The sequence below is a fragment of the Thalassophryne amazonica genome, chromosome 14, assembly GCF_902500255.1.
Source record: "Thalassophryne amazonica chromosome 14, fThaAma1.1, whole genome shotgun sequence".
Lineage (NCBI taxonomy): Eukaryota > Metazoa > Chordata > Actinopteri > Batrachoidiformes > Batrachoididae > Thalassophryne > Thalassophryne amazonica.
Genome location: NC_047116.1, coordinates 52536997 through 52563639, shown reverse-complemented (window position 1 = coordinate 52563639; position 26643 = coordinate 52536997). Strand labels below are relative to the sequence as shown.

The following is a 26643-nucleotide window of genomic DNA, read 5'->3' as shown; positions in this document are numbered from 1 at the left end:
CGTCCCGAGGGGAGCAAATGGGCGGAGTCATAACAACACAACGCAGAGTGCAGCCGCTACAATGGTGCCGTGACCCGGATGGGAGTGAGTTTAGGGGGTGAGTGTAACGGAGGCCAGCAGGTGTCGCTGTGCAGATGTAGTTAGTAAACCTCACTCCCAACAGCTCAAAAGGATTCTCTGGGTTTTAGCCTTCTGGTTAGAGAGTCCGACTCCCATGCCGGAGATTGTGAGTTCGCGTCCCGAGGGGAGCGAATGGGCGGAGTCATAACAACACAACGCAGAGTGCAGCCGCTACACATACACAGTTATTTAAAAATAATGCTAAACGTTCAGGTTTTCTTTTCTCCATATGTCAGATTTTCAGGGGCTCAGCAGTTTAAACACAGCAAGATAAATGCTTCTTTATACAGGACTGAAGATTCCAGAAATTGTTGGATTTACTTTTAAAAGTTTCTGAATGACTGATTGTCATATTTTGGGGTTAACTGGATAACCAGCAGGAAAAGTAGCCATTCCCATGTTTATAACACCAAGGCCTGCTTTAAATTCTAATAATTTCATCACAATTTTCACTGACACATGGGCCAAAGATGAAGTATTTTCATCTTTATATTATGGTAAACAACATCGGATAAATGGAAAATAACATAATTTAAATGCCATGACTTGTTTTATTGCTAGATTAGATTAGATTAGCTAGAACTTTATTGAGCCCTTGGGAAGACTCCCTCACGTAAACTGAGGTTCCAGCAGCATTACATAGCAGCACACAGGGTAAGAAGCACACAGAGCATCAAAAGTGAAAGTAAAAAGAAAAACAGTTTGCAAATATAAATACACAATATAAATACCAGACATACACAGTGGATCACAGGAGGCTGTGATCCACACGTTGGGCAGCAGTGATCTAAAGAATTAATATAAAACTTCCAGAGTACAATTATGGATCTCTACAAGTCAAGCCAAATGGGTAGTGACCTTGGTTTCAGTGCAGAAGGTGCCCAGTTCAAACCCCGCCTCTGCCACATTTCTCCATGTAATGTAGAGTTGAGTTAGGAAAGGCAACCAGTGTAAAAACTGGGTCAATTCAACATGCAGATCTATCTCGGATTTGCTGTGGCAAACCCGAGTGCAAAACAAGGGAACAGCTGAAGGGAATTACTTACTTTTAATATATATATATATATATATATATATATATATATATATATATATATATATATATATATATATATATATATATATATATACACTGTATATAATAAAAATGTAAAATTATCTAAACATTTTGTATAATATATGAAATTCTTAATTAGGAGATGTAAAATCTACCATAAGGAGTACTTTCTTTGTATAAATAGAAAATGTCTTAAGAATTATCAACACATACTGAAATAAATAAAATAATATATAGTATGTTTTACCAATTATATTTACTTATTTGTACTGTTGAATCATTTGTGTTACACACTAGAGCATATGTTCAAAGATTTGCTTTTGTACTACTTGTTGGTCTAAAATATGTTTGCTGTGCTACAAACAAACAAAATGTTCCTCAAAAAGTTTACATTAATTTAAGTAAAGGTCCGACAGTAAAACTATTCAGTTCTGAAATGTATAGAAACAAAGTCCAAACACGGCAAGAGAAAACATGTCTTACCTTAAAGTCACAAATGCACGTCACCATATTTCCGATTCTTAGACACTCTCCATCAAACTTGCATGTATTGGTGTCGCACAAGAACAGGTCTGTGTCCCGGTCATCGAAACCTGCAGGACCAAAGTCAAACACACAACAGCAGACATCAGTGACTAAGTGCTTCTGTATTCGACCCTCATGCAGTGCTGACCCCAAGCGCATTCAGGGTCATTTACAATGAGCGTCTGCCATTAGTCACGGCTCCCACAGTCTCTGGTCGCACACTGCTATTACACATCTCTGTCCTTACCTGTCAAAATAACAATAGATCTAAAAACAGAATCTGCAGCATCTATCAAGTTGTGAATCAAGTTCCTGTTTGTTTGTGTTGTTTGTGTTGCTGATGTTGACTCTGAGCCAATGTCCTGGAGATGCAAACCTGGGATATGATCCCATTCAGCCTGCGTTAGCCATCTCAAATGACTCCAACAAAGCATCCTGAATCAAATCAAAGCATCACATGGGCATCATGGAGCTCCAGGCTATTAGTCTACCTGAACTGATTGGTTACAAACAGAAAGCCCATATCTGACAAGGATTTTCCATTTCAAAGTACATGGGGCTATATTTAACAAATTTCAACTGACACAGACCCAAAAGTTGGTGCTGAGTGAATGTTGTAAACCTTATAGCCAATTTATTGTCCAACTGTATTTTTACCACAACATACAGTCCTTACAATACACATGTAAGGTGTGTTGTAAGGACTGCCATAGATGGATAAAGAGGTGGAGTGTATAACCTGGCAGGGACAAATAAACCCTCACCCTTCGTAACCCTCACCCTATGCAAGTTTTTTTTTTTATTTTCACCACTGTTTTGTTTTTTAATGCCTCAGCAATGTGGGGCAGTGGGTTGTACCAACAAAGTGAGAAAGAATATTAAAATCCATCATGAAACACCAAGAGGATTATGCGTCACATCGATCATGTATTACATTGGGGGGAAATAATCAGCAGCTAGCCCCCCTCCTGGCGCAGACCAGTAATTCACAATGCATACGTGACATAAATGATATGAAATACAAAAATACTTGGTGTGTCTATGAGGTAGGAATAAATATCAGGATATTGAACATCTGGCCATTGTGTGGGATCATTTTTCCATTGTCCACCATCATTGTTCCATTGTGTTGGTACAGACAAAATGTCAGTCCTGCTGCTGCTAATTTGGTTTTATATCACTCTTGGGCGATATTATCCAAACACTCTGAAAAGTTGAAGGTCCCAACAACAGAAATATAATGAAATTCAAACAAATAATGACTTACAGTAGTGTTCAGAATAATAGTAGTGCTATGTGACTAAACAGATTAATCCAGGTTTTGAGTATATTTCTTATTGTTACATGGGAAACAAGGTACCAGTAGATTCAGTAGATTCTCACAAATCCAACAAGACCAAGCATTCATGATATGCACACTATTAAGGCTATGAAATTGGGCTATTAGTAAAAACAAATTAGAAAAGGGGGTGTTCACAATAATAGTAGTGTGGCTTTCAGTCAGTGAGTTCGTCAGTTTTGTGGAACAAACAGGTGTGAATCAGGTCTCCCCTATTTAAGGATGAAGCCAGCACCTGTTGAACATGCTTTTCTCTTTGAAAGCCTGAGGAAAATGGGACGTTCAAGACATTGTTCAGAAGAACAGCATAGTTTGATTAAAAAGTTGATTGGAGAGGGGAAAACTTATACGCAGGTGAGAAAAATTATAGGCTGTTCATCTACAATGATCTCCAATGCTTTAAAATGGACACACACACACACAAAAAAAACAGAGACGCATGGAAGAAAACGGAAAACAACCATCAAAATGGATAGACAAATAACCAGAATGGCAAAGGCTCACCCACTGATCAGCTCCAGGATGATCAAAGACAGTCTGGAATTACCTGTAAGTGCTGTGACAGTTAGAAGATGCCTGTGTGAAGCTAACTTACTTGCAAGAATCCCCCGTAAAGTCCCTCTGTTAAATAAAAGACAAGTGCAGAAGAGGTTACAATTTGCCAAAGAACACATCAACTGGCCTAAAGACAAATGGAGGAATATTTTGCGGACTAATGAGAGTAAAATTGTTCTTTTTGGGTTCAAGGGCCGCAGACAGTTTGTGAGACGACCCCCAAACTCTGAATTCAAGCCACAGTTCACAGTGAAGACAGTGAAGCATGGTGGTGCAAGCATCATGATATGGGCATGTTTCTCCTACTATGGTGTTGGGCCTATATATCGCATACCAGGTATCATGGATCAGTTTGGATATGTCAAAATACTTGAAGAGGTCATGTTGCCTTATGCTGAAGAGGACATGCCCTTGAAATGGGTGTTTCAACAAGACAATGACCCCAAGCACACTAGTAAAACAGCAAAATCTTGGTTCCAAACCAACAAAATTAATGCCTCGCAGATGTGAAGAAATCATGAAAAACTGTGGTTATACAACTAAATACTAGTTTAGTGATTCACAGGATTGCTAAAAAAGCAGTTTGAACATAATAGTTTTGAGTTTGTAGCATCAACAGCAGATGCTACTATTATTGTGAACACCCCCTTTTCTAATTTTTTTTTTTTACTAATAGCCCAATTTCATAGCCTTAAGAGTGTGCATATCATGAATGCTTGGTCTTGTTGGATTTGTGAGAATCTACTGAATCTACTGGTACCTTGTTTCCCATGTAACAATAAGAAATATACTAAAAACCTGGATTAATCTTTTTAGTCACATAGCACTACTATTATTCTGAACACTACTGTAAATCTGGAATTCAAGAGTAAATACCACTCCCACATACACAATGTATCTCTATCATAAAATGTGCTGACAGCCGCGGAGTTTCACACCAGCGATGGACCTGACGCGGAAGTAAACTGGCAGTGACGTGGCCATGACCAAATCAATAGTTTTGCTTTGGTGTGTTCATTAAAAATCAAGGCCAGCTTATTTCCACAGTAATCATGGATTAACTGGACTAACAACATGAAACTACCAATAGCTGCTACAAATGCTAATGCAGTTAGTTCAGCTAACAGGCTAACCTTAGTTCAGGTGTTTATTACATCATATTTACACTGCGAAAACTTAATAGTTTCGGAGAAATTAGTAATATTAGCTAACAACAGTGAACAATGGACATTGTGCTGCAATGCACCATGGGAGTTTGGGGTTTTAAATGTTGTTATTGTGGTTCATGTTAGTTTAACAGTGTTGTTAGTGTTATTGATTTGTTGTGTTTTTGTAGTTCAATTGGTTTAGTCAGTTTAGTTAAGTGCCATGATGCCTTTACCATGAGTGAGAAGTGTAGTGCATTTGATGACTTCCGCCACTGTCTCTGTTTGTGGGTATGTAAAAAATAAACAAACCTGCTTGTAGCAGAATCAATCAATCAATCAATCAATTTTTTTATATAGCGCCAAATCACAACAAACAGTTGCCCCAAGGCGCTTTATATTGTAAGGCAAGGCCATACAATAATTATGTAAAACCCCAACGGTCAAAACGACCCCCTGTGAGCAAGCACTTGGCTACAGTGGGAAGGAAAAACTCCCTTTTAACAGGAAGAAACCTCCAGCAGAACCAGGCTCAGGGAGGGGCAGTCTTCTGCTGGGACTGGTTGGGGCTGAGGGAGAGAAGCAGGAAAAAGACATGCTGTGGAGGGGAGCAGAGATCGATCACTAATGATTAAATGCAGAGTGGTGCATACAGAGCAAAAAGAGAAAGAAACAATGCATCATGGGAACCCCCCAGCAGTCTACGTTTATAGCAGCATAACTAAGGGATGGTTCAGGGTCACCTGATCCAGCCCTAACTATAAGCTTTAGCAAAAAGGAAAGTTTTAAGCCTAATCTTAAAAGTAGAGAGGGTGTCTGTCTCCCTGATCTGAATTGGGAGCTGGTTCCACAGGAGAGGAGCCTGAAAGCTGAAGGCTCTGCCTTCCATTCTACTCTTACAAACCCTAGGAACTACAAGTAAGCCTGCAGTCTGAGAGCGAAGCGCTCTATTGGGGTGATCAATCAATCAATCAATTTTTTTTATATAGTGCCAAATCACAACAAACAGTTGCCCCAAGGCACTTTATATTGTAAGGCAAGGCCGTACAATAATTATGTAAAACCCCAACGGTCAAAATGACCCCCTGTGAGCAAGCACTTGGCTACAGTGGGAAGGAAAAACTCCCTTTTAACAGGAAGAAACCTCCAGCAGAACCAGGCTCAGGGAGGGGCAGTCCTCTGCTGGGACTGGTTGGGGCTGAGGGAGAGAACCAGGAAAAAGACATGCTGTGGAGGGGAGCAGAGATCGATCACTAATGATTAAATGCAGAGTGGTGCATACAGAGCAAAAAGAGAAAGAAACAGTGCATCATGGGAACCCCCCAGCAGTCTACGTCTATAGCAGCATAACTAAGGGATGGTTCAGGGTCACCTGATCCAGCCCTAACTATAAGCTTTAGCAAAAAGGAAAGTTTTAAGCCTAATCTTAAAAGTAGAGAGGGTGATATGGTACTACGAGATCCCTAAGATAAGATGGGACCTGATTATTCAAAACCTTATAAGTAAGAAGAAGAATTTTAAATTCTATTCTAGAATTAACAGGAAGCCAATGAAGAGAGGCCAATATGGGTGAGATATGCTCTCTCCTTCTAGTCCCCGCCAGTACTCTAGCTGCAGCATTTTGAATTAACTGAAGGCTTTTTAGGGAACTTTTAGGACAACCTGATAATAATGAATTACAATAGTCCAGCCTAGAGGAAATAAATGCATGAATTAGTTTTTCAGCATCACTCTGAGACAAGACCTTTCTGATTTTAGAGATATTGCGTAAATGCAAAAAAGCAGTCCTACATATTTGTTTAATATGCGCTTTGAATGACATATCCTGATCAAAAATGACTCCAAGATTTCTCACAGTATTACTAGAGGTCAGGGTAATGCCATCCAGAGTAAGGATCTGGTTAGACACCATGTTTCTAAGATTTGTGGGGCCAAGTACAATAACTTCAGTTTTATCTGAGTTTAAAAGCAGGAAATTAGAGGTCATCCATGTCTTTATGTCTGTAAGACAATCCTGCAGTTTAGCTAATTGGTGTGTGTCCTCTGGCTTCATGGATAGATAAAGCTGGGTATCATCTGCGTAACAATGAAAATTTAAGCAATACCGTCTAATAATACTGCCTAAGGGAAGCATGTATAAAGTGAATAAAATTGGTCCTAGCATAGAACCTTGTGGAACTCCATAATTAACTTTAGTCTGTGAAGAAGATTCCCCATTTACATGAACAAATTGTAATCTATTAGACAAATATGATTCAAACCACCGCAGCGCAGTGCCTTTAATACCTATGGCATGCTCTAATCTCTGTAATAAAATTTTATGGTCAACAGTATCAAAAGCAGCACTGAGGTCTAACAGAACAAGCACAGAGATGAGTCCACTGTCTGAGGCCATAAGAAGATCATTTGTAACCTTCACTAATGCTGTTTCTGTGCTATGATGAATTCTAAAACCTGACTGAAACTCTTCAAATAGACCATTCCTCTGCAGATGATCAGTTAGCTGTTTTACAACTACCCTTTCAAGAATTTTTGAGAGAAAAGGAAGGTTGGAGATTGGCCTATAATTAGCTAAGATAGCTGGGTCAAGTGATGGCTTTTTAAGTAATGGTTTAATTACTGCCACCTTAAAAGCCTGTGGTACATAGCCAACTAACAAAGATAGATTGATCATATTTAAGATCGAAGCATTAAATAATGGTAGGGCTTCCTTGAGCAGCCTGGTAGGAATGGGGTCTAATAAACATGTTGATGGTTTGGATGAAGTAACTAATGAAAATAACTCAGACAGAACAATCGGAGAGAAAGAGTCTAACCAAATACCGGCATCACTGAAAGCAGCCAAAGATAACGATACGTCCTTGGGATGGTTATGAGTAATTTTTTCTCTAATAGTTAAAATTTTGTTAGCAAACAAAGTCATGAAGTCATTACTAGTTAAAGTTAATGGAATACTCAGCTCAATAGAGCTCTGACTCTTTGTCAGCCTGGCTACAGTGCTGAAAAGAAACCTGGGGTTGTTCTTATTTTCTTCAATTAGTGATGAGTAGAAAGATGTCCTAGCTTTACGGAGGGCTTTTTTATAGAGCAACAGACTCTTTTTCCAGGCTAAGTGAAGATCTTCTAAGTTAGTGAGACGCCATTTCCTCTCCAACTTACGGGTTATCTGCTTTAAGCTACGAGTTTGTGAGTTATACCACGGAGTCAGGCACTTCTGATTTAAAGCTCTCTTTTTCAGAGGAGCTACAGCATCCAAAGTTGTCTTCAATGAGGATGTAAAACTATTGACGAGATACTCTATCTCACTTACAGAGTTTAGATAGCTACTCTGCACTGTGTTGGTATATGGCATTTGAGAACATAAAGAAGGAATCATATCCTTAAACCTAGTTACAGCGCTGTCTGAAAGACTTCTAGTGTAATGAAACTTATTCCCCACTGCTGGGTAGTCCATCAGAGTAAATGTAAATGTTATTAAGAAATGATCAGACAGAAGGGAGTTTTCAGGGAATACTGTTAAGTCTTCTATTTCCATACCATAAGTCAGAACAAGATCTAAGATATGATTAAAGTGGTGGGTGGACTCATTTACTTTTTGAGCAAAGCCAATAGAGTCTAATAATAGATTAAATGCAGTGTTGAGGCTGTCATTCTCAGCATCTGTGTGGATGTTAAAATCGCCCACTATAATTATCTTATCTGAGCTAAGCACTAAGTCAGACAAAAGGTCTGAAAATTCACAGAGAAACTCACAGTAACGACCAGGTGGACGATAGATAATAACAAATAAAACTGGTTTTTGGGACTTCCAATTTTGATGGACAAGACTAAGAGTCAAGCTTTCAAATGAATTAAAGCTCTGTCTGGGTTTTTGATTAATTAATAAGCTGGAATGGAAGATTGCTGCTAATCCTCCGCCCCGGCCCGTGCTACGAGCATTCTGGCAGTTAGTGTGACTCGGGGGTGTTGACTCATTTAAACTAACATATTCATCCTGCTGTAACCAGGTTTCTGTAAGGCAGAATAAATCAATATGTTGATCAATTATTATATCATTTACCAACAGGGACTTAGAAGAGAGAGACCTAATGTTTAATAGACCACATTTAACTGTTTTAGTCTCTGGTGCAGTTGAAGGTGCTATATTATTTTTTCTTTTTGAATTTTTATGCTTAAATAGATTTTTGCTGGTTATTGGTAGTCTGGGAGCAGGCACCGTCTCCACGGGGATGGGGTAATGAGGGGATGGCAGGGGGAGAGAAGCTGCAGAGAGGTGTGTAAGACTACAACTCTGCTTCCTGGTCCCAACCCTGGATAGTCACGGTTTGGAGGATTTAAGAAAATTGGCCAGATTTCTAGAAATGAGAGCTGCTCCATCCAAAGTGGGATGGATGCCGTCTCTCCTAACAAGACCAGGTTCTCCCCAGAAGCTTTGCCAATTATCTATGAAGCCCACCTCATTTTTTGGACACCACTCAGACAGCCAGCAATTCAAGGAGAACATGCGGCTAAACATGTCACTCCCGGTCTGATTGGGGAGGGGCCCAGAGAAAACTACAGAGTCCGACATTGTTTTTGCAAAGTTACACACCGATTTAATGTTAATTTTAGTGACCTCCGATTGGCGTAACCGGGTGTCATTACTGCCGACGTGAATTACAATCTTACCAAATTTACGCTTAGCCTTAGCCAGCAGTTTCAAATTTCCTTCAATGTCGCCTGCTCTGGCCCCCGGAAGACAATTGACTATGGTTGCTGGTGTCGCTAACTTCACATTTCTCAAAACAGAGTCGCCAATAACCAGAGTTTGATCCTCGGCGGGTGTGTCGTCGAGTGGGGAAAAACGGTTAGAGATGTGAACGGGTTGGCGGTGTACACGGGGCTTCTGTTTAGGGCTACGCTTCCTCCTCACAGTCACCCAGTCGGCCTGCTTTCCCGGCTGCTCGGGATCTGCCAGGGGGTAACTAACGGCGGCTAAGCTACCTTGGTCCGCACCGACTACAGGGGCCTGGCTAGCTGTAGAATTTTCCACGGTGCGGAGCCGAGTCTCCAATTCGCCCAGCCTGGCCTCCAAAGCTACGAATAAGCTACACTTATTACAAGTACCGTTACTGCTAAAGGAGGCCGAGGAATAACTAAACATTTCACACCCAGAGCAGAAAAGTGCGGGAGAGACAGGAGAAGCCGCCATGCTAAATCGGCTAAGAGCTAGTAGCTACGCTAAGCTAGCAGATTCCTAAAAACACGCAAAGTGAATAATGTGTAAATAATTTAGAGGTGATTCAGCAGAAGGAGTGCTTTAGTTAAGGCAGGTAAAGATTACACTGGGAAACAAATCGTAATCTAGATAACTAGATCAATCTAACTGCGCAGATTAAACAGCTAACAGATACAGAAAAACACCGCTGTGCTCCGGAACAGGAAGTGATACAATACCGCAGTGAGAGCCAACCACCAGTAGAGGCATGGAAGAAAACGGAATCCAGAAAAGACATAAAGCTCTGCGTGTGTGCATGTGTATGTATAACTGCAATCACGGACAAACTGGGAAGAGCTGACATTTGCCGTTTTGTATGCTTATGTATTTTTCATCAAGGATGAACGCTGTCAAAACGGAATGTTGATAGAACATTTTTTTTTGTTCAGAGAAGCAACCACCCAAGAAACCATATTATCACAGATATTTGTAATAAAATGCTTAAAAACCAAACACAAAGCAAAAACAATAAAAAAATTAAAATAAATAAACCAAGGGCCTTGAAAACAGCTAGAGCTGGCAGTCTCTATGTGACTACAGGGGCAACACACAAGCTCTCACTAAAAATGGCCACGCCGCTAGTGTCTTTGGATAGCTGAGCTTTATGTTCAAAGATGATGACAATAACTATTATTTTAAAGCAGAGAAAAAAACAAGCACTCACAGGGACCAGGAGTGGAGGTGCACGGCTCAAAAACTAATTCAATATAAAAATATAGCCAGCAACACTCAGGTGTCCTTCTTAATAAAATGTTTTAATGACTCACGGCAAGACGACAGGATCAGGAGCACAGACGTGTTTCGACTAGGTCTTCATCAGTGTATAAGGCCGTTCAGGAAATGACGTTGTTTATGGTAACACCAATCAAAAACAGGTGTAAAACTCCACAAAACATGCAAATGCAGACATTACTAATAACAAACCAAAATGTACAAAAGTGGATAATAATAATAATAATAATAATAATAATAATAATAATAATAATAAGAAGAAGAAGAAGAAGAAGAAGAAGAAGAAAATAAGAAAAAGAAAAATAAGAAAAAGAAAAATAAGAAAAAGAAAAAAAATCCCACTGTAGAGAAAATACACTAAAAAGTGGGCCTGCTGCGGGGAGCGTGGAGGTCTCCTCTGGGACTGTAGTGGTGGCATGACTTGGTGGGCCCCTCCAGTCTCCTCTTCCTCATCACAGTCTGCCATTCTGATGAGTGGTCGTGGAGCAGGTGCCGTTGCAGTCTGTGTAGGTCGGGTGGTGAGCACCACCTCAGCCCATTCAGCTTCATGCAGCGCCTCGGAGAGGGACTGAGGCTTACCCAGGCGGACATGCTGCTGCAACTTCTCAGGTGCAAGCCCCCGTAGGAATGCATGGAGAGCCAGCTCCTCTTGGGCAGCTGCATCGAAGTGGGGGTAACCTTGTTGGGCATAGAGCTGCATGTCAGCGGCAAAGGTGCCCAGATTTTCCCCTTCCTGCCTGTGTCAACTGGCCAGCTGCTCTCGGCTGTGATCTGTGGAGCGTCGCTGCCCAAACCACCTCTGCAGAGCTATTTTCAGGTTGTGGAGATCTCGCTGCTCTGCTGGGGAGAGATCAAGGAGCACCTGGACTGCCTTCCCCTCCAATGCTAGGGCCAGATGAGTGGCAGTCCCCTCATCGCTCCAGCCATTGTGCAGTGCTGCTAGCTGGACTTGAGAAAGGTATGGCATCAGCTGCGTTGTTCCATTGTATTTGGGCAGCTTGACTGATGATTTTGGCACCACCACCGGCTGTGACAGGCTTGCCATCATCGTTGGCGGGAGAGGCTCGTCTGTAGCTACAATAGCACCCTCTGGTGAGCTATGATCCATGGCCATCACAGCGTTGTCAGCAGTAACCCTCCTTGTTGACAGAGGGCGATGCAGCGTGCTGGAGCCATCAGCAGGCAGCCTGACACTTGCCGCACTGCTTGCGTCGACGGCACCCCTCCCTGTCAACAGGGGGCGATGAGAGCATGGCGTGCTGGAGCTTCAGCAGGCAGCATGACGTTTGCTGCCTGCTTACGTTGGCAGCAGTACTCATCCCCGTCAACAGGGGGCAACAACAGCATGGTGCGCTGGAGCCATCAGGAACATCAGTAGGCAGTATAGCTATCTCGGCCTCCAGGCTCTGCAGAAATGCCATGCTCTGGTTGATGGCTTGTATAAGTTCCTCAATTTCTCTCTCCATTCTTCCAAAGGCTGTATCCCCACTTCTGACACCAATGTGGTGAGCAGTGTGGAAGAATGAGACGCTTTGAACTTTGCTGCACTCTGCCACCCGGGGGTGCTGCTTTACTTTTGCAACTCACAACATGGAAATAGAGGAAAACATCAAATGTAATACACTTTTTGCTTATGGTGAGAACAGAACATTTAACTAAACTTGACTAACCTAACTGGGCAATTGAACACACTAAATCAATAACTCCAACCACACTATTAAACTAAATATGAAAGACAAAAATAGTGCTTTAAAACCCCTAAACCCCGTACTCCTATGATGCTCTGTGGCATTACAGTGCTCAGATTCAGCCTGGTGATCACTACAATAAGTTACTGCATTTATTTAATTATTTTTTATCTTTGCATTGTGCATTCTAACCAACAGGAATTTCTGTCTCTTAAGATGAAAATGTAGTAATTTATTTCATTTTGCAGTTATCAATCCAAATGCCAGCTCTAATTAAAAGGGATTATGATAACTTTGAAGTTGTTTACTGAGATAATGTCAGCCTAATTTCTGAAGAGTGACAGTTCCAATATTAAGGCATTTTTTAAAGACACTAACCCTACATATTACTGAGAATTGCTATTTCTTCAGTTGGAAAAGGAAGATTCCAGTCTGAATAAGAAATATGAATTTTGGTGACTCGTTAATTAAATATAAATTAACATTAATTAATCTGTCTGCAGTGCCAGTAAAATGTAGCCATCTCCTTGGGCTTTCAGTGATATTAAAACATAATCTGTAAAGAAGATTAATCTCAACAAAATAACATTGCTGCACCAAACCAGTCTTCACCCTGATATGGTTTGGACCTGGTTGATTATTTCTGCAGTGACTGGAGTGACAACCCTGTCACCAAACTCACTTTTAAGATAACCGAACATTGTTCACTGAACCACGTTTTAATGAAATTAATGGAAATATTAAAGACCTCTTTTTTTTTCTTTTTTTTTTAGAGAAAAGAGATTTATCCAGGTTTAGTAGCAGTATACCTCTTTTAAAGTAAAAATCAGCAAGTATACCTTCAATTTACTTGTTTTGTACTTTTTAGACTTGTACTTAACAGATTTTAAAATATACTTTGTGTAAACTGACAAATATGCAGAAAAGTATATTTGATTCACAGTGTGAAAAGTATAGCGGAAAGCCTATGTGTACTTGGGTTATATGGACAGTATACAAGTAAGTGTAATTATACTTGGGCAAACTTACAACTATACTTGTATTGCCTTGTACGGTACTCGTAGCTATAAGAAGCAAGTATCTTCAGATAACACATAAATTATTGGCTGTGAGGTTGGAGTTCATGTTCTAGGGTTTATGGAGGTGGACGTATGACAACATGATCCTTGGTTCACAAATTCCCTTGTGTATTTTCATCAATTAAGAAGTGGGCTAGAACTATATATCTACTACCTATAAGTTCACTTATGCTGTAAAATAAAACTGGTTGTGTACTAAATGTTTACTCCACTTAGTCCCAAGGATTGAAATAGTACACTTACAAACATACAACAGAGTATAACCAGGAAGAAAACTTGTGGTTTACTTAAGTTTATTGAATAAAATAAACTTTAAGTATACTTTTCTGTAATAAGGGATGCATCACATGCAAGACTGTTAATGTAGGGCTAAAACTGTTCACTTTGACAGTACTGTGTGCTCTGCACTCTTACGTACATGGAGGGAATATCAGCAGTTCTTTTACTGTTAAGGTTGGAATGTGTGATTATTACACTGGTCTACAGCCAAAATGCATCCGAAATAAAGACTGTCAAACTTTACTCATTTTCGGCCACGGAGAATGAAAATGTTGCTTTAAATTGTTGATTGGCTGTAGTTTTAAGAAATGCTACTACTGTACTACAAAGGATGAATACATAACCCTTTTGCTGATTTTTAAAGTGTTACAAAAAGATAACAGGTGAAATACTATACAAACAGTCAGAGAAAGACCTATGTTTATGATTTTTCATGTAAACTCTACTGTTAACACAATATAATTATGTACACGCAAAATATAAAACCTTGTATATCTTGGAAACAGTAGCCAATTAGCCATTGTTATTGTCATATTTGAATTCAACATGCCAAAATCCATAATAAATAGCACATTTTATTTCTGAAACAGACAACTTCTAAATATTTGTATACCAGTGTTATTGGTAATGTGTTGTTATAGGTTGTTTGCTTATTAACAATGTCTTATCAGCAGGCTACAGTTGATGTTTCAAACCATGTTCCACCTTTGGTCTCGCCCACCATTTTATCCACCCAATCCCCACAAAGTGCAAGCCATGGTCAGTGCAAAAATGTTGCACAATTCATTCATTCATTCATTTTCTATACCCGCTTACTCCAATTAAGAAACACTGGTGTGCTAGAGCCTATCCCAGCAGTCATAGTGCGTGAGGCAGGGGACACCCTGGACAGGATGCCAGTCCATTACAGATTATACTGTATTAATCATAAAAAGATCGCTTTTAAAAAACATGATAAAGCTGGTTTAAAAACAGTTCAAAAAGAACTTAACCATTTGTTGTGGGAGGCAAGAAGGAAACATAGGAATATCATAGAACAAAATTTTAGGTCTATGGACTCGAGAAGGCTTTGGGATTCTATGAAAGGTGCAGTTAATATGACTACGGAGACAAAAGCTTAGTAACTCATGATGAATTGGAGAAAGCAAACTTAATGAATTTTTTCTCAGGTTCGAAACTCAGGATTTTTCATTGGAATACAATCATGTGTTACAGTCTCTTTCTGATACTGAGGTTGGGTTGGTAGTTGACCCCCATAAAATTAAGTTATTGTTTAGTGGGGATTGTAAGTGTAAATCTACAGGCCCTGATGGCATTTATGCTTTTCTTTTAAAGACCTGTGCAGAAGAGCTTACTCCAGCTTGGTGCCCAGTTTTTCAACAGTCTGCAGACACACACACAGTTCCTAACCTCTGGAAAAAATCGACTATTATTCCTGTTCCAAAGAAACCCTGTCTAGCTGTAGCTGAGAGCAATGATTACAGACCAGTAGCGTTAGCTTCCGTGGTAGTTAAATGTTTGGAGAAATATATCATTTCTGTATTGAAAGCCAATGTCAGCTTTAAATTTGATCCACTGCAGTTTGCTTATAGACATGGATGAGGTGCAATTAATAGTATCACCCATCTGACCCTAAAGCATCTTGAGGACCCCAAGGCTTATGCACGTCTTTTATTTGTCGATTTTAGTTCTGCTTTTAATACTTTGCGGCCTCATCTGTTGTTAAGCAAATTGTCTCAGATAACTGTAGACCCGGTTATTGTGAAATGGTTTTATTCTTTTTTTAACTAATAGGACTCAGAACGTTAAAGTAAACAACACAGTCTCAGACTCCAGATCTATCAGTACAGGAGAACCTCAGGGTTGTGTGAGTTCCCCTGTCTTGTTTACCTTATATACAAATGAATACAGCATTTGTCTCCCCGGTAACCTTATTTTTAAGTTTTCTGATGACACTGCCATCCTCAGTCTTTTGCACAAGGACAAAGAGCCCTCATCTTATTTTTCTGAGTTTGAGTCTTTTGTTCAGTGGTGTGATGCCAATCACCTGGTTATAAATGTAAATAAAACACAGGAGATGGTTTTAGATCCTCGGTCTGTTTGGGACCAGACTCCAGTTGTAGTTCATGATCAAAAAATCTGCCAGCTAAGCTCTTATAGATTTCTAGCTGTTCACTGAGATAATCTATTTAGCTGGGAAACCCATATTGATCATTTGTGTGCATGCTTACAGCACAGACTGTATTTTTACGTTGACTTAGGGTGTTTGGTGTTGATCAGAAAGTTATGTTTTTACTTTATCTGGCAGTGTTGGAGAGCATCATTACATATGGGATGGCAGCATGGTATGGAAACTTATCAGTTCAGCTAAAATCAAAGCTTTCTCATCTGGTGCAGACTGCTGTAAAGGTTATGGGGAGGACCGGAACCCTTCCCCTTCAGCCCATCTACGAGAAGTCTGTCTATAGGCAAGCACAGAAAATACTCTGTGATCCGTCCCACATCCTCCATCAGGAGTATGAACTTTTACCATCTGGGAGATGATACAGAGTCCCCAAGTGCAAACCGAACAGATACAAGAACTCTTTTGTTCCAACCTCAATCAGACTCCTGAATGCTGCAGGGGTTGTCCAGGAGCAGCGTTAAAGGCTTTGTGCATGGATGTGTATGCATTTGTGAATAAGTGTATGTGTGTGAGTGCATATGTGTGTGTGTGTATATATGTATGTGTATATATATATATATATATATATGGGTATATGTTTGTGTGTATATGTGCACACACACAGGTGTATGTGTGTGTGTGTGTATGTTTGTATATGTGTATCCGTGTGTGAATGTGCATGTGTACAAGTAAGGTGTGTATTTTAACTTATCTGTTTTAGTTTTTATCTGTTTTATTATGCTGCTTTAATTGTAAATTATATTATGGGAATGTGCAATATGCTGATGAATGTTCCATAGGCATGCAAGCAGTGTACTGTTTTGTTGTTGTATTTATTGATTTTTGAGACAGAAATGTTTGCAAAGCGCTAGAAATCCAAGACAAATTTCCCTTTGGGGACAATAAAGTATATTGTATCGTATTGTATACAAATCAGATTTACTGTTAACTTGTGTGTTGTTGATGTATTATGAAGCATTGTGCAGAGGGTGCATGTGCACCATAGATGTGGCACATGAGGCTTTCTGACTGTTGCATTCTTTAAACAGTAAAAATAGACTGTGCTGGATATTAGACCAGATTTTCACAGGTCTTTTGTGCAATTGTTTTCTTGTGTTAGATGATATGAATGCATCAGCTTTGTGCCTGACAATACCTTAGCTTTGCACTAACACACCTACAAATGCAAGTGATTTAGAGAATGTGTGCAGTGGGTGGGAAAAGAGTAACTGTGTCAGGCAGACACGAGAAATAACACTGGCTTTGTGTTATGCACAGCTTTGTGTCTGGTAGAAAATACGTTCCACAATTAAGTAAATAAGCAATATTTTATTCACTACACAACCACCAACATAAAGCATAAATGTATGCATTTAAATTTTTGCCAGCGTGGACTTGTGCTGTTCTTCTATTATTTAAAATATAACGCAATGCCAAAATACCCTCGGCCGTAGGAGCATAAAAATAGGAAACAGAATGTGACCTTTTGACCTCTTAAAATAGGTCAAGGCTAGCCATCTTTGAACCTGTCCAAGGTCTGTGTCCCTGGAATGCTCCCTGTGAATTTGAAGACCCTGGCAGTAACAGGACTGGAGTTATGCTGAGCACAGACAGCCAGATTGACACATACAATACCTTTGCAATACCCAATGGCCATATTTCAGCCTTGAATAATAAAACTTTGATCTATACCCAGATTGGAGAAGGATTAACCCTTTCACAATACCCGATAGCCATATTTTGGCCTCAGGTAACAAGGGGAACTAAAGGATTCTGACAGTACTCTCCCTCTTTAACATCAAAATAAAATGGTAAATGGACTGCATTTATGTATATAGCGCTTTTCCATCTGCATCGGACACTCAAAGTGCTTTACAATTATGCCTCACATTCACCCTGATGTCAGGGTGCTGCCATACAAAGTGCTCACTACACACCGGGAGCAATAGGGGATTAAAGGCCTTGCCCAAGAGCCCTTAGTGATTTCCAGTCAGGAGGGGATTGAACCCATGATCTTCTGGACTCAAGCCCAACACCTTAACCACTAGACCATCACCTCCCCTTCACATCACATCACACTACAATGTAATTTGTTTCTCTGATTGTTCCCTATTTGTCTCAGGTCCTCTGGACAATTTCCACCAAACTTGTTATGTACCCCATAATTACCCATATAGGGTTTGCTTTGGTAAAGGTCAAGGTCACTGGGCTCAAAGTCAATTATTAAGATTTCACGGCAGTGTCTGCCTAATTTTACACACAAATGATAGTGGGTTCTGGAATTGCCCAGGTGAAATGAAATTTTTCAAATGTCAAATTTTACTACACATGGAGACCAACCCATCCCCGAGGGTACATTTTTTAATATCTTTTCTGAAGCGTTATACTTATGAGATTTTGCATTTGCTGGATTCCAGAATTCCATAGGTGTCAACCTGACTCCAGAAAGGGCAAAGAGGATGCAGGTTTTTTTGTAACCCCCAACTCCACCAGGTGATTTCATTGATTAGCAGCAGACGGGATGAGCAGACAGGATGAGTTCATCAATGACATCACCCAGTGGAGATGGAGGTTGCGAAGAAACCTGCACCCTCTTTGCCCTTTCTGGAGTCAGGTTGACACCTATGGAATTGCCCCAGCAACATCACCCAATCATTTGGGTGAAGGTCAATACCACTGGGGCCAACCGTCAGGTTACTGTAGCCCCTTACTGTCTTTGTGTCCACAGATATTATTACCTACTGCTATCACAACTAATCCAGCATATATACTGCTAGATGTATGTATTTTGACAGGTAACGGGAAGATACAAGAACATTTCCAAATCACTGATTATCCATAGAAGATCAGTTTAATCAATTAGAAAGGAAAACACAGAGTATGACAAAGTATGGTACATGTGTAGAGCAGGCTATTCTCAAAACTACAGTTAATGTGCATAGAGCAGAGTAATAAGGGAAGTACAAAGAAGCATGACAGCCATGAAGGAGTTGTATGTGATAGGACAGAGTGCATGCAACAACTTTTGTGTATTACTTTGCCAATCACAGTTTCATGACTGAGCAGACCTGAAAAGGACTTTGAATCAGCCATAGGTTTTGATTCATTTCAAACTTGCTGTAATATTTACTTTCATTCAGTATACACTACTCGTCAAAAGTTTGGACACACTTGTGTCCAAACTTCTGATGGGTAGTGTAAGTGTTAATGAATACTTCTTTCATACCCTTGAAAAATCAAATCGTGTAAATGTCGATGAGGCACCGGGGCAGCTAATGAAATGACGGCTCATTCTTGGATTCCTCGTTCACTGTCCAGAACCAAATCACTTTTTAACAACTTTTCTTTTACCAACTGAATAACGCAATTAACTCAACTTGAACCTTGCAGAATTTACAAAATTTTAGTCAGCTGCATGTGAGAGCAGCTTTGTGGCTCAGCAGTGTTTAAAAGGTTTAATATTAAAATATTTCATCATGAAAGTTTAAATAAAAAGAAGATGGCTAGCAGGCCTATTAAAAAATAAAGCAGATTAAAGATGATTGAAGAATGAATGTTGATTCCAAGGGCAAAACGTGCAGTTTGCTACAAGGTGTGATTGAAAAGTTCTGAGCCTGACCAAGAAGAAACCACAACTGAATTAAAGGAATGCTTTATTTTCCAACATAATCCTCATGTAAGTCTACATTTTTTTCCAGCTTCGCTGCAGTGATTTAATACCGTTCTTACAGAAGGTCTTACCCTGGAGTCTCGTTTGAGGGTGGACAATAAATGGGTAAAATATGACGCATTTGATACAATTTTTCTACATCCGGGAACAGCCCTCATCTGTCCCCAGCAGAAACACGACACAAATTACATGGCAAACAAAGTGAAAATGCAAAGAAAAAGTGACAATACGGTGGAATGTGGAGAAGTGTTGCGGTTTGTTTATGACCTGGAGCTCAAACGTGTCGAGGCAATTGTGCAGGTGAGAGAACGTTGCTGCTTTGGCTAGGTGTGTAGGCGAACACTTAGGGCCCCTTCACACATAGTGCAAAGTTTGGTCGACATCTACAGTGAAACAGTGCAAAGCAGTTTAAAATTAGCACTCCATGAAACATCACGCTGACGAGCAGGTGTGCACAAACCCGGTGCGAGAGTTCGTGCACACACTGGTGTCTTTCAAGCAGGAACAGTGCAAGGTGCAGCACAACTGAGGACACTCATGATTGGGTATAAAAGGAGCATCCCCAAAAGCCATTCACAAGCAAAGATGGGGCGAGGATCACCACTTTGTGAACAACTGCATGAATAAATAGTCCAACAGTTTAAGAACAGTGTTTCTCAATTTAGGGATTCCATCATCTACAGTCCATAATATAATCAGAAAATTCAAAGAATCTGGAGAACTTTGTACATGTAAGCAGCAAGGCCGAAAACCAACATTGAATGCCCATGACCTTCCATCCCTCAGGTGGCACTGCATTAAAAACCAACATCATTGTGTAACGGATCTTATCAGGTGGGCTCAGGAACACTTCAGAAAACCATTATCAGATAACACAGTTCGTCGCTACATCTAGTGCAAGTTAAAACTCTACCATGCAAAGGGAAAGCCATACATCAATAACATCCAGAAACGCTGCCGCCTTCTCTGTGTCCAAACTCATTTGAAATGGACAGACACAAAGTGGAAAAGTGTGCTGTGGTCTGATGAGTCCACATTTCAAATTGTTTTTCGAAATCATGGACATCATGTCCTCTGGACAAAAGAGGAAAAAGACCATCCAGATTGTTACCAGTGCTAAGTTCAAAAGCCAGCATCTGTGATGGTATGGTGATGTGTTAGTGCCCATGGCATGGGCAACTTACACATCTGTGATGGCACCATCAGTGCTGAAAGGTCCATCCACGTTGTGGAGCAACACATGCTGCCATCCAAGCAACATCTTTTTCAGGGACGTTCCTGCTTATTTCAGCAAGACAATGCCAAGCCACATTCTGCATGTGTTACAACAGCGTGGCTTCGTAGTAAAATAGTGCAGGTACTAGACTGGCCTGCCTGCAGTCCAGACCTGTTGCCCATTGAAAATGTGTGGCGCATTATGAAGCGCAAAATACAACAACAGAGACCCCGGACTGTTGAACAACAGAAGTTATACATCAAGCAAGAATGGGAAAGAATTCCACCTACAAAGCTTCAATTATTGTCCTCAGTTCCCAAACGCTTATTGAGTGTTGTTAGAAGGAAAGGTGATGTAACACAGTGGTAAACATACCACTGTCCCAGCTTCTTTGAAATGTGTTGCAGGCATCCATTTCAAAATGAGCAAATATCTGCACAAAAACAATAATGTTTATCAGTTTGAATATGAAATATCTTGTCTTTGTGGTGTATTCAATATAGGTTGAAGAGGATTTGCAAATCATTTTATTCTGTTGTTATTTACATTTTACACAACATCCCAACTTCATTGGAATTGGGGTTGTATTATTATTATTATTATTATTATTATTATTATTATTATTATTATTATTATTATTATTATTATTATATTCTGTCAAAATCTGTGCAGTAGTTTTTACATAATCCCGCTAAGAAACAGATGGGAGGTGACATCGGGAGGTGATGGTCTAGTGGTTAAGCGCTGGGCATCAGACCTGAAGATCCTACCCCAGCCTGACCAGAAAATCACTAAGGGCCCTTGGGCAAGGTCCTTAATCCCCGAGTTGCTCCTGGTGTGTAGTGAGCACCTTGCATGGCAGCACCCTGACATCGGTGTGTGAGTGTGTCTGTGTGAATGAGTGAATGTGAGGCATAATTGTAAAGTGCTTTGATCATCTCATGCCGATGGAAAAAAATAAATGCCCATGATTTTATTACGTCCTTGGCTGGCGTAATAACTTTTTAGATGAACTCAAATCAGATTTGGGCAGGATTTCTATTCAGTAAATATATGTAGCCACAACTCAAATATTCTATTTTACAGGCCATAAGTCAAAGCTTTTTTTTTTTTAATTTACTTGTTTGGCTGGTGCAAGATGTATTATGAACCACCTTCTGTGTAAAAAAAGACTGCATTATCATTCACGGCCACAAGATGGCACAGTCAACATGTACGTCAAGCTGCTCCTGTTTACTGATCTGAATAAAGTGCAGTCTGATCCACACTCCACAGCAGAAGGTGGCAGTCATGCAATACTAAGGCAGATGCCAATCACTCTAAAAACAGATGCAGAATAACTAATTGAGGGCGACATGCTGGGTCTGAGAGAATAAAAAAATGAATAAATCATGCTCTAAAACTTAAAGACCACACTCTTGAATAAAGATACGGAATAACCTTTACACTACTTGTCACTCTGTTTGTTTCTTTGTGGGTCAGCTGGAGGACAATGAGGTGGAGAGCTATGCTAATATAAGGCTAGCTACAATGTTTAAAAATGTATTAAAATGTTCATTTACATTTTGTGAGATAAGCATACACTTGTTTCGCTCCTCCTTGTTTTTGTCTATTCAGTGGTTACAAGAGTTCTTTGTCCCTCCGACAATAAAATTAATTAGCCTGTTCACTTCTGCTAGCTAATGCAGTGTTTGTATAAATAAACAATGTTACTCACTCGTCTTCAACTGCTTACTTCAATTAAAGGTCATGGGGAGCAGGGGAGTGGTGGCTGGAGCTTATCCCAACAGTCACAGGGTTGAGGCATGGTACACCCTGGACAAGACGGCAGTCTGTTGCAGGGTCACATACTGTATAAACAAACACATTCACACCCGCACCCACAACTACGGGCAATTTTTAAAGTTTCCAGTCCACCTAACCTGCATGCCTTTGGATGGGGAAGGAAGCCGGAGCATCCAGAGGGAACCCACCCAAACAGGGAGAACATGCAAACTCTGCACAGAAAGTCCCCAGGTGGGAATCGATCCCATGACCTTCTTGCTATGAGGCAACAGTGCTGACCACTAAGCCACCTAAATAATGTGTTAATTAAATCAATTTTGCTTCTTTCTGCATAAAATAGTAGCACCACATTTCAAAAGTAAGTACGACTTATAGACCGATGCAACTTATAAATGTTAAATGAAACTTTATTGCATGGATGTACTTTGTTTGAGTTGGAGCTACTGGATGGAAATCATGTACAAAACTGTATTAAGTTCATCCAATGAGTCATTGTTTGTTTATAAGTTTGTGCCTGAAACAATGCAACACTGAAGAACAAATTTCTACCCAAACTCCCAAAACCTCACTTTGCACCATCTCATTTGAATGAAGCACTAACATATTTCTCCTCCCTGCTCTGCACTGTTTGCTGTGTTTTCACACAAAATTGCCAAACAGATGCACAAAGTGGATTTCAGTGTCAGGAAAATGTACAGTTTCTTGTAAAATAGGAACCAGTGTTCCAACTATGCTGCAGTACTATTTTTAAATTAATAGTATGGTATATTGTAACAATTAACGCCTAGAATCAGTGCCTTTGTAACCTAACTCTAATGACTCATGCCCCTTTCCACTTCTAAAAGACATCAATGGCACAAGAGCACCTATCACACAATAATGGGTTGAGAAAATATACCTATGTAGAAGTAAACCTGCTATTTGCCAGGGTCCTGAATGACCATAAAGTGCAAGCTCTTTGTGCAAACATGTAATCATCAAGCCAAGAACAGGGGCGTGAGAGGTTTGGATGCTCAGAGTGCAGGACGGGATGAAACCCTTTGTCCAGAGAGAGCAATATACACATCGCTGTGGAAAGCCACACACAATTGGCAACCAAACAACTGGTGTGATATTAACAGTAGACACATATATTGTTATGGTGACACACACTCTGTGTACATTAATGACTGAAATGGATCGGGTTGAACCACAAGGAGCAATAAAGCCAAAAGAAGCAAAGGAAAGGAAGGAATGATGGTTCTGCCTCATGCTATTACTGTCTTCTCTAGCAAGAAACAGATGTGCGGCTTGTACATTCTCAACAGCCAGTAAGCAAGGAGAATGCTTGCATCGCTTAAAATGACAACTGGCACGGCCGGATAGATTGCCGGTCAAAACCTGCAGAGATGGTAAAGGATACTTTTGTTTCCTTTTGAATAAAAATGCCATTTGTTGCCATCTTTTGTGAATAACACAAGTGCAAAATGCCTCATATCATGACATTTGAAAAACTACGCCAGCAGAAGATTCTTTTAAAATCACTAGTGCAGTGCCCATAGGAAGTTTGTATTCGTATAAAAAATTTGGAGATAAAAAATGTAATTAAAAAAAAAAGACCACCACCAGATCAATACTGTGTAATAACGCCAAATACAGTACCACCAGCAGACCAATTGAATTCTAAATAAAGTGTTGTGAACTGCCATCACCATACACAGTGCATTCAAATGCCACCAGTTGTAATATAAAAAAATAAAAATCATAACCAATGAATATACCTGTTCAGTATTTAGCACAGTGCTTTAATTTTCCCTCAAAATATTTTATTTTACAAACTACATCTCATCATTTTTGCATGGTCTATTTATTGAAAAGTAAAAACTGAAGGAAATCAATTATAAGGCCTGAAAGTTTCTGTAGGAAGCATTTTAGCTATAAGGTCAAGTGAGAGGGAGAAGTGTTGGCTTTTTAAACTATTGAAAGATACAGTACTGCACTCATCGAGAGGATTTAGTACTGCGATAACAGACTGATGCAGGAGGTGGCAGCAATGCAATAATAAGGATGCTGGCTGCCATTAAACACCATAGAAGAAGAATGGGTGTGCTTGTTTTTATCCACAGGGTCACATTTTGAGAGGAGCGCGTTTTGTGTCCATTTAAAGCCATAATATACATATATACAATTGTATGCAAATGTTTGGGCACCCCTGATCATTTTCATGATTTTCGTTTATAAATCATTGGTTGTCTGGATCAGAAATTTCAGTTAAATATATCATAGAGCAGACAAACAGTGAAATTTGAGAAGTGAATGAAGTTTATAGAATTTACAGAAACTGCAATAATTCTTTAAATAAAATCAGGCAGGTGCATAAATTTGGGCACCCCAACAGAAGAAAAAAAAATGCATCAATATTTAGTAGTAGTATTTAGTAGATCCTCCTGTTGCAGAAATAACAGCCTCTAAACACTTCCTATAGCTTCCAATGAGAGTCCGGATTCTGGTTGAAGGTATTTTGGACCATTCTGGTTTCCAAGCATGGACAGCCCACTTAAAATCACACCACAGATTTTCAATAAGATTTAGGTCTGGGGACTGAGATGGCCATTCCTGAATGTTGTACTTGTTCCTCTGCATGAATGTCTTAGTAGATTTTGAACAGTGTTTAGGGTCATTGTCTTGTCGAAAGATCCAGTCCCGGTGTAATGTCAAGTTTGTCACTGATTCATGAACATTGTTCTCAAGAATCTGCTGATATTGACTGGAATCCCTGTGACCCTAAACTGTAACAAGATTCCCAGTACCTGCACTGGCCACACAGGCACACAGCATGATGGAACCAAATCCAAATTTTACTGTAGGTAGCAAGTTTTTTTCTTGGAAAGCTGTGTTCTTTTTCAGCCATGCATACCGCCCCTTGTTATGTCCAAATAACACAATTTTAGTTTCATCAGTCCACAACTGAAGCTGGCTTGTCCAAATGTGCTTTAGCATACCTCAAGCGACTCTCTTTGTGGCATGTACACAGAAAAGGCTTCCTCTGCATTACAGCATCTCCTTCTGCAAATTGCACTGTATAGCTGAACGATGCACAGAGACACTATCTGCAGCAAGATCATGTTGTAGGTCTTGGGAGCACGTCTGTGGGTTGACCATGACTGTTCTCATCATCCTTCACTTCATCTTATCTGAGATATTTCTTGGCCTGCCACTTTGGGGCTTAACTAGTACTGTACCTGTGGTCTTCCATTTCCTCATTATGTTCCTCACAGTGGAAACTGACAGCTGAAATCTCTGAGATAGCTTTTTGTATCCTTCCCCTAAACCATGATGTTGAACAATTTTTTGTTTTCAGGTCATTTGAGAGTTGTTTAGAGGCTCCCATGTTCCCAGTCATTAGAAGAGATGCAAAGAGGAGAAACATTTGCAAATTGCCACCTTAAATACCCTTTGTCATGATTAGATTCACCTGTGTAATGAGGTCAAGGGTCAATGAGCTTACCAAACCATTTGTGTGTTCCAGTATTTAGTGCTACATGTATTCAAATTTTAAATGTATTAACTTATATAGTGATAAATCACAACAAGTCACCTCAAGGTGCTTCACAAACATAATTTAAAAGGCAGAATAAAATGAAATAAAGATTAAAAACAATAAAAAAATTAAAAACATGAATAAGTAAAAGGAATAAAATAAGTTAAAGGAATTAAAGAAGACACACAATCGTATAAAATGTTAATGATAAAACAGGGAAAAAGTGTGTCTTCAATCTAGCCTTAAAAGTCTCAGAGTCAGAGTCACAGAGTCTGTCGGATCTGCACAGGCAGATCATTCCACAGAGCTGGGGGGTGGTGCGAAAAGGTTCTGTAACCCGCTGACTTTTTATTCACCCTAGGGACGCACAGTAGGCCTGCACCCTGTGAACACAGGGCCCGAGCTGGTACAGAGGGCTCAACCAGGCCAGCCAGGTAGGGGGTGCCAGTCCATGAACAATTTTGTAGGCCAATAATAACACTTTAAAATCTGACCTGAAAGAGACCAGAAGC

At 40.0% G+C, this 26643-nt stretch overlaps 1 protein-coding gene across 1 annotated transcript in view; it reads right to left on the bottom strand.

The window, feature by feature from the left end:
* tmeff2a (transmembrane protein with EGF-like and two follistatin-like domains 2a) overlaps positions 1-26643 on the bottom strand; it is a 394247-nt gene that overhangs the window by 313189 nt on the left and 54415 nt on the right. Inside the window, exon 2 of the mRNA XM_034186163.1 lies at positions 1661-1770. Coding sequence (XP_034042054.1) covers positions 1661-1770 — 110 coding nt within the window. The remainder of the gene's footprint in view (positions 1-1660; positions 1771-26643) is intronic.